This window comes from Furipterus horrens, unplaced genomic scaffold, assembly GCF_987537825.1.
Source record: "Furipterus horrens unplaced genomic scaffold, mFurHor1.1.pri manual_scaffold_1, whole genome shotgun sequence".
NCBI lineage: Eukaryota > Metazoa > Chordata > Mammalia > Chiroptera > Furipteridae > Furipterus > Furipterus horrens.
The window spans coordinates 161,740,777-161,754,614 of NW_028327171.1; the positions used below are offsets into that span (position 1 = coordinate 161,740,777).

Sequence of the window (13,838 nt, forward strand, 5' to 3'; positions counted from 1 at the left end):
GCCCAAAACAAAATCTTAGGCTTTTAATTGCTGTATTTTACTGCATTCAGACAAAGCAATCCTACTTGAAAATATTTTCATCATTAGAGAAGACAGTGAGTGCTGATCTTCAGGAAACATCCTAGAAGAATGTGATGCAGGAATTCCAGTTCATCCATTTATACAGGGTTGCTGCTTAGTTGCTTTCAAACACTCAGCACCTACAAAGAATCTGAGCAGATTTCTGAGCTTTGATATTTACATAACATAGATGAACCAATCTGACTTGGTTTGATGACTTTATTCATCAGCCTTTTACTATGTTCTCAAGAGATAAACACTTTAATTTTCTCTTATGTGGAGTATGTGCTTGTATGTTTATCTTTTGTTCAGGGAGAAGAGTAGGAGCAACCTCTGTGTGTGTAGGTCCTTGTGTATGTGTGTGCGTGTGCTCTGTATCCCATTAACTCCTAAGGACATCAGAATAGGACATAACTTTTAAAATCCCTGTTCTTTCACCAAGGAGAATTTGTAACCCCTACCTTAGTGTGGTGCATACTAAGCCATAATTTCCTTTTGCTATAACAATTTCATTAATAATGAAACATGACCATCTAGCCCCAGAATAGTTGTTACATAATTTTCTTAAGTTATTGAAATATATGTAACTGTTGTTTTTCCCTTCCCAGACAGGAAGATTCAGTGTCTAAAAATAATATCCAATGAGGAGGAGACCTGAGAAACCAGAGTAAGCCACAGGTTGAAGTAATCATAATTACTTTGTTTCATGTATCAGGAACATTGAGTAACCTGGCTAGAATGATTGTGGTTGGTAGCAGGAAGAGAAAAAGAGAACACGAAGGCAAGGATCTATAAAGTATCCATAAAGCAGTTAAAAGAGAAGGAAAACAAATTTGGGAATTAATTTTAGGAGGCAAATGTATCAAAATATAATGGTCTACAGTAATCACTTACCTATAACAAGTGATATATAACATTTTCTCTTTTCTGTGCTTCAGGTATATATCTGCCATCTTTTCTTTGGCTTCTATGAAATAAGGCTGTTCAGATGTAACATTCCGAAGCATGTTTAAAGCCCGCTCAACATCGCCTTGGGCCAGAGCGAGGTTTGCATTAGCGATAGTAACACGCAGTTCTTCAGAAGTCCCAGCAAATTCATGGATGGCATCTTGTAACACTTTTGCTGCCTCATGCTGTAAGAATGAAGTTAAAATAACATTCAAAATATTCAACAAATTATACTAGAAATGAGGACTTTCTACTAAAAGAAAATGAACAATAAATGTGAGCATAGTTATGATATTTGTGCAATACTGATGGATTTTTGAAAAGCACAAAAATTTAAAACTAAACTCAGAACCAAATACAGATGACATTATAAACAAGTTAGCTGAAAAGATTTTTCATAATTGAGAAAATAGCAGTTGCTATACAAGAGTCACCACTACAATTTAATAAACATTTACTTTGTACCTACTGAATACTCAAAAAATAATCAAACAAACAAACAAACAACCCCAGTAAGGTAGTTACTATTATAACCCCTGTCTTGCATTAAGGAAACTGAGGTTTAGAGTTAAGAAGTTAACAAATAATAGAACCAGAATTCAAACTCAGGCAGCCTTACTCCAAAGCCTAAGTTCTTAGCCACGTTCACTACTGCCTCGTTGATGGGATCCAGTTCAGTCAGCCGCTGCATCCAATGGCTCTTCATTGAGTAGTCAACTACTTCATTTCCTATGCTAGGACATCATTTCTGTTATACCTCAGGTGAATGTACTACACCTCAATTCCAAATTTATACCTCAATAAATCTAAAATGTCATTTGGGATTAATCTCAACATTAGAGATTATAAAGCATTCAGAGTTCAGAAATGTGAAAAAAATAGTGCACTTTTGAATGAACTATTTATGATATCACTGGTTCTTATTTAAATGTATTTTATATTAATTTATTAGTGAAATAGAAATTGAAATTTGGCAAGTATCTAAACATATTTCTTAACTTCCACCAAAATATAAAAATTAATCCAAAAAGCAGGTACCAATGACATTAAGTTCATTTTCTTGAATTCTTTCAAAATTACATGCTATCCATCTACCTATCCACCTATCTGTATTATTATTTTTTAAAGTATTTGATTTTATGACTGTCCTATGAGTTTATTAAAGCTGTTATTCATCCGTGGTTCTTTTGTTTACTGTACTATTGGAATTTCACGTTGGTACTCTCATTTTATTTCAGTATGTGTGTGAATCCTTTTAGGAATTCACAGAACTATAACTATATTATTATCTTTCATGGTACCCAAGGTAATCATACATTATATTATGTTATAAATTAACACATTTTATAAGAATATTATGTTATTATTTACATTGTTACGTTACATTATGTTATGCTATGCTATGTTATGTTATAACCTTTCATAGTAGCCAACCTAAGTATACTGATACTTAATGTCTTCTAAGTGCAAATTATGTTTAACTACAGGGGCCTGCAAAAGGTAAATGATTTGGTGAAAAGTAATGAGTCATAAATTTTCTAAATTTTACCACTTGGTCAAGGGTATAATTTTAGCTTTTTTATTTCCTACTAATATAAGTATATATTTGAATAAAAACGTTCAGATCTGAGTCATTGAATTCAAACTTGACCTACCTGTTCCCCATTTAAGCGGTGAACCTCTACCAACTCAAGAAAGATTGATAAACGATGATTTGTGTCGACTTCAATGTTTTTGTATTTTGATTTTGAAGCAGCTCCAATTTTCCTCATTCCTGGTAAACTCATTGCCATATGCAGAGTTTTAATTGCTTCTGCTATTTCTCCCATTTTCTTCTGTGATTGAGCTTTTATCAAATGATATAAAGGATATTCTCTCACCTGAAAAAAATAATATTCAGAAATACTTCCTTGGAATGATTACAACATCAACACATAATTTACAGTCCATCAAACAATAAAATAATACTATCTTTGAGGACAGCCTGTGATTGTATACATAAGGTCTATTTCTGTCCTTTTATTAACTTTCTGATCCTTTGTTGTATTAAATCAAATTCAGGAAACTTGCCTCTATGCAGCTTCCTCAGGATGACAAACCAATTAATGAAGTGCCTCTACTATGACAGAAGAGAAAATGAAAGCAAAGTGTGTGTGTAAGGCCAACAAATAGAGTTTAAGAAATTATTTGAGTTTTCAGGGAAGGAGTTTCCCATATGGGACTCTAGAACAGATACAAAGTTACTAGATTTCTAGAAACAAAGCTTTACCTCTTTATTTTTTAAATTTTAAGATAAAACATTTTAGGGTACTTGAATCAAACAGTGGTTTTAAAGTTTGGCACTATTCAGAAACATGGAACAAAGCTTCTCTGTCTTAACTGTGGCTAGCAACAGTGTATACAGAAAAACAGAATGAGTAGGAAGGAGTCAAAGAAAAGACGATAACCCAGAATGAGGTGCAGTAGCAGCCGTATACCATCTGGGACAGTTACAATCCTCCCTACGGCTGTGATTCTGAGCCTTTGTTACCTATGAGCATTGTGTAAATACTCCCACTTATCTCTGCTCTCAGAGAGTCTGACTGATTAGAGTGAAGTACCTACACTGGGGTTCTGATGTGCCACCAGTCTTGAGAACTACTATCCTAAGAAGCAGATCATTGTCTACAAACTTTGCTTGGAACTTGAGTTTTCCAGTCCACTGACAGATTCGCATACAATAGGGCTCAAAACCCTGTGAACCCAGGGAAGAATTTGAGGCGGTCCTTCATGACTCCAGGTAGTTCAGGAAGCATGTGAAACTAAGCATGTGACAAAGCGTTCTTTGATGATGAGTCTAGAAAAACGTTATTACAAACCAAGCTCCAAGAAGGAAACAGGCAATAAAATAAAAATCCTTACACATAAAAACATTTGGCATTTTTATAGTTTATTTTTATATTCTTTCATTATTGCACTTAATGCTCACTATAACTGTAGGATATTATGAGTTGTAGAGAAAAGAAAACTGGGGCTCAGAGAGAGAAAGGGGGTCTTGGTTGCCAAGTCTATATAGTTTTTTTTAACTATACCATAGTTGCTTCCATTTGTTTTCCCACTGCCTGTGAATCTGAAATCTTTTCCATTAAAAATGCATTTATTAGCAAAATGTTAAAGGCTAAAATAAAAAAATAACTGAATATGTAAACATTTGCTAAAGATTCAAGGAGGGTGATATGTCTTATCCAGTTGAATCTGGAATACTTACCTTAAAATTATAGCTCAGACAAAGTTCAAGAGACTGAGAACACAATTTAAATTTTTCCTGAGACAAATAAACCTGAGCCATCAGGAGATAAGCATCTGCATAAGAAGAATTGTGTTCTAGGCAATGCTGCAGGTTATTATAAGCCGCTTCAATATCACCTAATGGGGAAACAAAACACTATTATAAATCACACGATTAAGGGCTGGGGACCTGAGAGGTAAGGGAGAAAAGTAGTTAGTTTACACAGAGTTCCAGTATTTGAACTTAAGGTGCTCTGCTCAAAAAGCCATGGTTTAATTTCTTTTTAATTCACATAAAAGAATATATTTGTAAGTCAGAGTACACCTGTAAGGCCATACCTTGGTCATGACAAGTAAACCAGACAAACTGTGTGAAAAGATAAGGATTGATCACCACTGTTACTGAGAGACCTGTAAACGTACCTTCATTTATTTTCTTTGTCAAAAAAATTTTTATTTATAATTTCATTAAAATAAATTCTGTAAACCATAGAAATTTAAATAGGCAGAATGGTATACTGTCACACTAACAAAGAGCATGTGGTCTAGTTATCATTCTTGGCTACAAGTGTTATTACTGTCCGTAAAATTACAAAAAGGCACAAGGATATATTCCAGAGATTTAGAAATATGAATTTTAGATTTAAAATGTCTTCAAATATCAGTTGAAATATCAAAGGTTTTGGAAACACACCTACTATACACCTGGGAGTCTTAAAATAAAAGCAAATAACCAAGATTAAAGAGACTGCAAGAGTGGAATCTACCTCGGGCTGGTAGTCGGGGTACAAAAACGCTCTTCCTCTGAACAACAGCAGTGCTCTGCATTAGCTATCTCATGAATTGGCCTTAGGTTAAGTATAGCCAGGCCAACTTCACATTCAACTTTACTAGGAAACTTGGGGAAGAAGAGATCCTAAATTATGTTCTGTTCAATTACTCTCCTTAACCTTACTTGACATCTCAATAGACAAAATAAGGCTCCAGTCAGGGCTTCCAGTTCCCAAAGGCTCAGCTATTTATAAAACAAATCCATTTAAACCAAACACATTTTTCCTTAGAGACAGAGGATTAATGGACAAAAATTTGGTTGAGGCAGCACACAATTTATTAAATATAATGTCAAAATTTGTCCATTAACCATTAAGCCTAACAAATACTGGATTCTTCATTGTGATGCAATCCCGCACTTAGAACTGTGCAGACAGAAAAGAAATGGGAAGGTTAAGCAAATAAATATGCATGTGAATTCCCATTCCCATGTTCTTTTAGGAAAGAGGAGGATTCGGGAGGTAACTTGAAAAAAGAGATTATTCCCAAGGGGGAAAGTACATGGAATACAATCAGGTTTGCAAAAAAAGTGACTGAAGAAAATGAGGAATGTAGCAATAATTGAGACCAGAACCTTGGTTCTCTTAAAGCAAGAGGAATAATAATGTGGAGTTCACTTCAGAAGGCAGTCAAGTGTTTAAAAATAGAGAAATGGGTCATCGTTGTTGGGAAAAACGACTGTATACACAAAGATCACAACAACATCACATACTTATCTAAGAGCAGTCCAATTTCTCCTGAAGTCAAAACAAAAGCCATAGCTGTCTGATGATCTGTTTTTCTAAGGGTCTTCTATAATAAAGAATGTAGCTGGCCTTTTTCCAAGGTTCCTGAGAGGGAGTCTCTAAATCTTGGAGTTTCACAAATAGGAATGTCTTTGTTATTGGTGGTGGACCCTATAGTTTATGGTGACAACGTGACTCAGGATGGGGGCTGGCCATCTCATCAAGACCCACCACATTAAGAGAGGGTGGGGGCTTTGAGTCACATGGTATCAAACTGACTTGGGAGGAGGGAAACTGGAGATTGAGTTCAATCCTGTGGCCAACGATCCCATCTATACCTTGAGTGAGCTCTCATGGCTGATGGTGTTCTGTAGGTATTGTCATACAGGGCTGAGTCAGAAAGTCCAAGTGTCCTGACTCCACAGGGAGAGGACAATGGCAACTTCACATCTGGGACCCACCCAGACCTCATCCTGCACATCTCTTCTTTTTGCAGGTTCAGATTAATATCCTTTGTTATAATAAAACTAATTGAAATTATAGTCATTCTAGTAAATTCTCAAACCTGAAGGGGTAGGAAGCCTGAAATTTATAGCCAGCTAGTCAGAAGTGCAGGTGGCCTTAAATTGTGCTGGTGTCTAAAGTGAGGGCATCCTGACGGAGGATTATGGCCTTAACTTGTGAAGTTGGATCCAGATCCAGGGAGCTGGTACAGCTGGCAAGTTAGCAATACTGCTATTGAGACACATGCTGGCGTAGGCAGACCCCAACCGCCCTGCCTGCCCAGTACCCCCTGTTCGCACAATATAAATTGTTAAGTTGCTGATGTACTGTTCCTTTGCCACGCAGAAGGAGATAAATCCAGTTTTACAGTAGGAAGGGATGCCTTTAAGAAAGTTGTGACCACCCGTTGACGCCCCAAAACCTGGTTACGTAAGGTGTTATCTGAGACTGAAGAAACACAGACTTCTCCCTCGGTTCCCTGAAACTCCCCTCCTCTTACTCCTTTGCTGCATAAAAGTCCCTACCTTTACTTTTTGGGGAAGATAGATTTGAGAGATAATACTGTCCTGCCCTCTTGCTTTGGCCAAATCAATAATCCTTTTCTTAACCTCCAAGCACCAGTGTCTCAGTGTTTGTCTTATCTATGCTAACCTGAATGAATTTTGACAATTTCAGCAACATCAGCACCGTTTCAAATTATTTCAGGCTGCTCTTTTTAAAAAAGGACACCAGTCTGTTAAACCAAGCACGCCGTTGACCGGAGACAGCCAATTGACCTGGAGTCTGCACGATCCTTCCCCATGTGGGAAGGCCACCCTCCCCTCCACACCCCCACTCTTATTAGGGTTTTCTGGACCCAAGGGTAGGTAGGACGACGACCATGTCCAGCTTGAAGCAGCTAGAGGAGCTTGAGACCTTCGCCCATTGTCCTTTACAAGATTACAAAGGGTCCTAATATTTGAGGGGGGGGGATAGTTAATTTTTATGAACCAGGGGTATTGACTTGTGGGGGATTGCTGGGGGAGGGGGGTGCTGGGTGGAGGGGAACAGGGGGGAGAAAATTGGAACTGTTGTAACAATATAATCAATAAAAAACATTATTAAAAAAATGGGTTAATATATGAGACTTTCATTCCTAGAGAGTTTGGCAATCAAGTATTACTCTAATGAGACATATCAAGTTGTAAAATAAATAATAAATGTTTAATAAATTAATCTGAATTCAAAGTCCCAGTTTGATTAACCAGTAGATGATACCCATTCCAACTGGGAAGTAAATAGAAATATCATGTGGTTCAATAGTAGAACTCAATTAGAAGTATTATAGTCACTTCTCATAACTAGAGTACTTTAGAGGTGAAACAAGCTTTTGAGATTATCTAGCTCTTTTTTTTAAACAGTAAAAACTGTCATCCAAAAAATTAGTGAAGTCAATCTCCTAACTCTTTCCATTATGTATAGGATATAATTGTTTATCAGAATAGGTACCCTCAAGTTGGTTTCTGCCCATTAGGACTTTATAAACTTAATCTACTTAGCAGAACATTTAGCCAGCAAAGGTACATGTATAAGTACCATATGATAGTCTACCTTTATGAAATGTATCATACATATGTTTGTGTCCTGAAAAGCTAAGTTTATTTATCTATTTGTTTATTTATGGCTGTTAGTAACCAGTCACAGAAACTAAGTAGGAATTAAGAAATTCCATTAGGAAACCTATAGTCTTCCCAAACTGAATCAAGAAGAAGAAGAAAGTCTGAATAGACCAATAACAGCTAGTGAAATTGAAGCAGTAATCAAAAAACTCCCAGCACACAAAAGCCCTGGACCGGATGGCTTCACAAGTGAATTCTACAAAACATTTAGGAAAGAACTAACTCCTATCCTCCTCAGACTATTCCAAAAGATACAAGAAGAGGGAAGACTGCCAAACTCATTCTATGAAGCCAGTATTACCCTAATTCCAAAACCAGGTCAAGACACAACAAAGAAAGAAAACTACAGGCCAATATCGCTGATGAACATAGATGCTAAAATCCTCAACAAAATATTGGCAAACCGGATTCAGCAACACATTAGAAAGATCATTCACCACGATCAAGTAGGATTCATCCCAGGGATGCAAGGATGGTTTAATATTCGCAAATCAATAAATGTAATACACCACATAAACAAAATGAAAGACAAAAACCACATGATAATATCAATAGATGCAGAAAAAGCATTTCATAAAGTACAACACCCATTTATGATAAAAACTCTCAACAAAATGGGAATAGAGGGAGCATACCTCAACATAATAAAGGCCATATATGAGAAACCTGAAGCCAACATCATACTCAATGGGCAAAAACTGAGAGCATTCCCCCTGAGATCAGGAACAAGACAAGGATGTCCGCTCTCTCCACTCCTATTCAACATAGTCTTGGAAGTTCTAGCCACCGCAATCAGACAAGAAAGAGAAATAAAAGGCATCCAAATTGTAAAAGAGTAAGTTAAACTGTCATTATTTGCAGATGACATGATAGTGTACATAGAAAACCCTATAGACTCCACAAAAAAACTACTCAACCTAATAAGTGAATTCGGCAAAATAGCAGGATACAAAGTCAATATTAAGAAATCAAAGGCATTTTTATACACCAACAATAAAAACTCAAGAGATAGAAACTGAAAGAAAAATTCAATTTACCAGAGCAACAAGAAAAATAAAATACCTAGGAATAAACTTAACCAAGGAGGTAAAAGACCTGTACTCAGAAAACTACATAACACTGAAGAAAGAAATTAAAGAAGATACAAATAAATGGAAGCATATACCATGCTCATGGATGGGAAGAATCAACACCATTAAAATGGCCATACTACCCAAAGCAATTTATAGATTCAATGCAATCCCTATTAAAATACCAGCAACATATTTCACAGACCTAGAACAAATACTTCAAAAATTTATATGGAATCAAAAAAGAGCCCGAATAGCCACAGCAATTTTGAGGAAGAACACAGTAGGAGGAATCACAATACCCGATATCAAACTATAATACAAGGCCACGGTAATCAAAACAGTCTGGTACTGGCATAAAAACAGACATATAGATCAATGGAACAGAATAGAGAGCCCAGAAATAAACCCAGGTTCATATGGTCAACTAATATTTGACAAAGAGGGAAAGAACATCAAATGGAGTGAAAAGAGCCTCTTCAACAAATGGTGTTGGGATAACTGGACAGGGACATGCAAAAAAATGAAACTTGACCACTAACTTACACCATACACCAGAATAAACTCAAAATGGATCAAAGACTTAAATGTAAGCCGTGATACCATAAAAGTCCTAGAGGAAAAAATAGGCAGGAAAATTTCAGATATCCCACGTAGCAACTTTTTCACTGATATATCTCCTAAGGCAAGGGAAATAAAGGAAAGAATAAACAAATGGGACTACATCAAACTAAAAAGTTTCTGCTCAGCTAAAGAAAACATCAGCAAGATGAAAAGAAAACCAACCATATGGGAAAATATATTCACCAATGACATCTCAGACAAGGGATTGATCTCCAAAATATATAAAGAACTCATACGACTCAACACCAAGAAGACAGACAACCCAATTAAAAAATGGGCAAAGGACCTGAACAAACACTTCTCCAAAGAAGACATACAGAGGGCCCACAGACATATGAAAGTATGCTCAACATCACTAGCCATCAGAGAGATGCAAATAAAAACCACAATGAGATACCACCTCACACCAGTCAGAATGGCCATAATCAACAAACATCTTGTGCTGGCGAGGATGTGGAGAAACAGGAACCCTGGTGCATTGCTGGTGGGAATGCAGACTGGTGCAGCCACTATGGAAAACAGTTTGGAATTTCCTCAAAAAACTAAAAATGGAACTGCCTTTTGAACCAGCAATTCCATTGCTAGGATTATATCCGAAAAATCCTGAAACACCAATTCAAAAGAACCTATGCACTCCAATGTTCATAGCAGCACTATTTACAATAGCCAAGTGCTGGAAACAACCTAAATGCCCATCTGTAGATGAGTGGATCAAAAAACTGTGGTACATTTACACAATGGAGTTCTATGTAGCAGAAAGAAAGAACTTCTACCATTTGCAACAACATGGATGGAACTAGAGAGAATTATGCTTAGTGAAATAAGCCAGGCAATGAAAGAAAAATACCTTATGCTGTCACCTGTTATAGGAAACTAATGAACAACACAAACAAATGAGCAAAATTGAATCAGAGGTATGTAAACAAGAAGTAGACTAACAGTAACAAAGGGGGAGATGGGAGGGAGAGAAGGGGGTAAGAAGGGGAAGTGTCAAGTCAAAGAACATGTATAAATGACCCACGGACATGGGCAACTGGGTGGAGACTGAATGTGGGGGAGGGGAGGGGCAGGGTACAAGGAAGCAAGAGGGGGAAAAAAGTGAGACAACTGTAATGGAAAAACAAACAAAAAATTTTTTTTTAGTAGGGGAAAAATGAAAATATGAAGAATGGAAATGCCAGTTCAGTGAATATTATTAGGTCAAAGATTTTCCTTCACGTTGTATATTTTTCTCCCTATTTGATCTCTCCAGAGTTTGGCATTCTAAACAAGTAAGTAATGACTTAAGTTTCTTTGCATAGACCTAATAAGACCAGTTGTTAATAGAGGTTCCTTTTTTTTGACCAAGTCTTTGACTGGAATGTCAAGCCTAAAGGAGACATACTTGGGCTCAAGTTGTTACCAAAAAGCCCTGAAGAAGTGGGAATGACTTTCAAAGGTAATAAAAGCCTGAGAGATAAAAGGCCTGTTACCATGGCTGGTTGTGGGGTCCACAGCAATCTCTCCAGGGAAGGAACGAAGGTTGTTTTCCTGAAAGATGGCTAGAAGGGACCTTAAGGCACAATGGAAAACCAGAAAGACTTGGAAAGGACAGGTGTGTACAGGCAAGGATGAATGCCAGGTATGTGGCCCAGCTTCTGTGCCCTAAAGAGCAGACTGAGGGTCACCCTAAATGTTCCTTGGGTAAGTTCCAGCAAAGCAGAACTAAAGTTCATAAGTGATCATTTGCTGCTCTTGTTATGTTTATGCAAATGAACAGGATAAATTAAAAATGGACTTAATGTAGTCCCTTTAAAGACAAGGAGGGTAATCTTAGGGAGAAAAATCATTATTCAAGAAAAATCACAATGATCAGTAGTAGACTGTAAAGTAGGTCAGCTAACCATCTTAAAAGTTTCTTCTCATTTAAAATATGGTTTCACTTGAAAATAAAAAAAATAAAAAATAAAAAGAAATTCCATTAGGGCCTGATACCTGGTAAACACCACACATTTTGTTATGCTGATGAGTTAAGAACTATGGATTAAAGACTGTAAATGATCATTGGCAGACACCAGTATTATGTGATGAACTTTTAAAAAAGTGGTAGAACTGTACTTTCCCTACTATTCTTGAACCACAAAACTTTACAGTTAAATTTTAAAGAATTAAGTAGTTGAGCAAGTTATGTAGTTTTATTTTGGATAAAAATTAGTTATCTGTGCACATGTAAAATGAGCATTTTATGTGACTATTACCCATATATGTGAAATTTCTATTTATTTATATTGTTTTTATCAACATCATAACATAAAAAGGTTCTGTTAAGCTTTTAAGATATACCTTACCTGACAAATATTTCACTTTTGCTATTAGGAAAACAGCTTGCAGAAGGCCTGGCACAGTTCTCACCACAGTCTCCAGGACTGAGGAACAACGTCTGAGAAGTGGAGAAAGAGGCTGCCCAGGGCTTGCAGGCTAAACAAAACAAATTAGCAAGGTCATTTGTATAAGTTTACAATGGCATTTAGCTAAAAATAAACACTAACTGTAATGTGAATACTGAAACCACATATTTTCCTAAAATTTTTCTTATTCTATTTATTGTCAAATATCTTTGCTATGACTAATGTTAATTTATTTCCCTGACATCTGTGAACAGACTACCTAAATAATGGTTCTGTTCAGAAAAATAATTGTAAAATTATTGTACAATTACTCAATCATATATGAAAGAAACAATGATAACTAAGAGGCAGAATTTCTTGTTGAAATTGAGTCAAGGCAATGTAAATTCTAATTTTAAACCTCCCTTGTGATTTACTCAACTCAACAATCTGTACTACCCCCAAGAGTAATATATGGTCAGTTTTTATACAGTTCAGATTTTGTTTTCCTAGTAGAATCAAAAGGTAGCACACACTCAAGTGTACTGCACCCAATGAATCATATTTTCATATTCCCACTTTTCTGCTTGGCATGTTACAGGACCTCAGTTTTTTCTCTTTTCATTAATAATGAGTATCATATTTATAACTAAATAAGTACTAGACAATTTATTCTTTTTTAAAATCATTCTTGATTCAGTGGTTATTCACTCATAACTTACAAATGTGACCTCAGAATTTAGATATCGAATGATCATCCTCCCTGATGTATGCTATGAATGCCATTTCCTTTATCTGAAGGACGATGCCACCCCCACCCCTTACATCCCACACATACATATCCTTAACTGGAGTGTGGCCTCTTTACTGACCATCAAAGCCACTGTTATTAACAAAAAGTGTCACATCTTCCTACTATGTCGAAGCACAAAAAAAGTGTGCTCAAAAAGATCTTCAAAATATGACCACTGATGCCCAGAACACTTCAACTTCTTTTATTTTATTTTATATTTTCTCATCACCATTTACTTCTGCTACACCCTCTTTGACCTCTACCCACACCCCTCCACCCCTGCAATCGTCACACTATTGTTCATGTCCATGAGTTCCTGCTCTTTTTTTTCCCTTTTGCTCAACCCTTCCACCCCCTCGATTTTACTCTTTACGTTTTTCTTTGGGAATTTTTAGGGTTTTGAGTCTAACATTTAATTCTTAACTCCATTTTGAGTTTACTATTGTGTGTGGTATAAGAATATGGACTAGTTTCTCGCTTTTTCTTTTTTTTCGATGTATCTGTCCAATTTTCCCAAAGTAAACAATAAAGGACAGAGCAGAAATAAATGAAAGAGAGTCAAAACAAAACACAAAAGATCAATGAAATCAAGAGCTGGTTCTTTGAAAAGAAAAACAAGATTGACAAACTTATAACAAGACTCATCAAGAAAAAAAAAAAGAGGACCCAAATAAGTAAAATCAGAAAGAGACGTAACATCTGACACCAAAAAATACAAAAGATTGTAAGAAAATATTATGAACAAATATATGCCAACAAATTGGACAATTTGGACAAAATGGATAAATTCCTCAAACATACCATCTTTCAAAAGTCAATCAGGGAGAATCAGAATACATATCTGAGTAGAGATTATAGCTAGTGTAACTGAAGCAGTAATCAAAAAACTTCCAACAAACAAAAGCCCTGGACTACATGGCTTCACAAGTGAATTTTACCATACATTCCAAGAACTAAAACCTCTCCTTCTCAAACTATTCCAAAAAATTCAA

General features: G+C 36.1%; 1 protein-coding gene across 1 annotated transcript in view; it reads right to left on the minus strand.

The window, feature by feature from the left end:
• Positions 1-13,838, minus strand: part of TTC21B (tetratricopeptide repeat domain 21B) — an 85,471-nt gene that overhangs the window by 41,800 nt on the left and 29,833 nt on the right. Inside the window, exons 12-15 of the mRNA XM_090280429.1 lie at positions 12,015-12,144; positions 4,256-4,413; positions 2,664-2,888; positions 955-1,193 (exon numbers count right to left, since the gene is read on the minus strand). Of these exons, the coding sequence (XP_090136555.1) occupies positions 955-1,193; positions 2,664-2,888; positions 4,256-4,413; positions 12,015-12,144 (752 nt within the window). The remainder of the gene's footprint in view (positions 1-954; positions 1,194-2,663; positions 2,889-4,255; positions 4,414-12,014; positions 12,145-13,838) is intronic.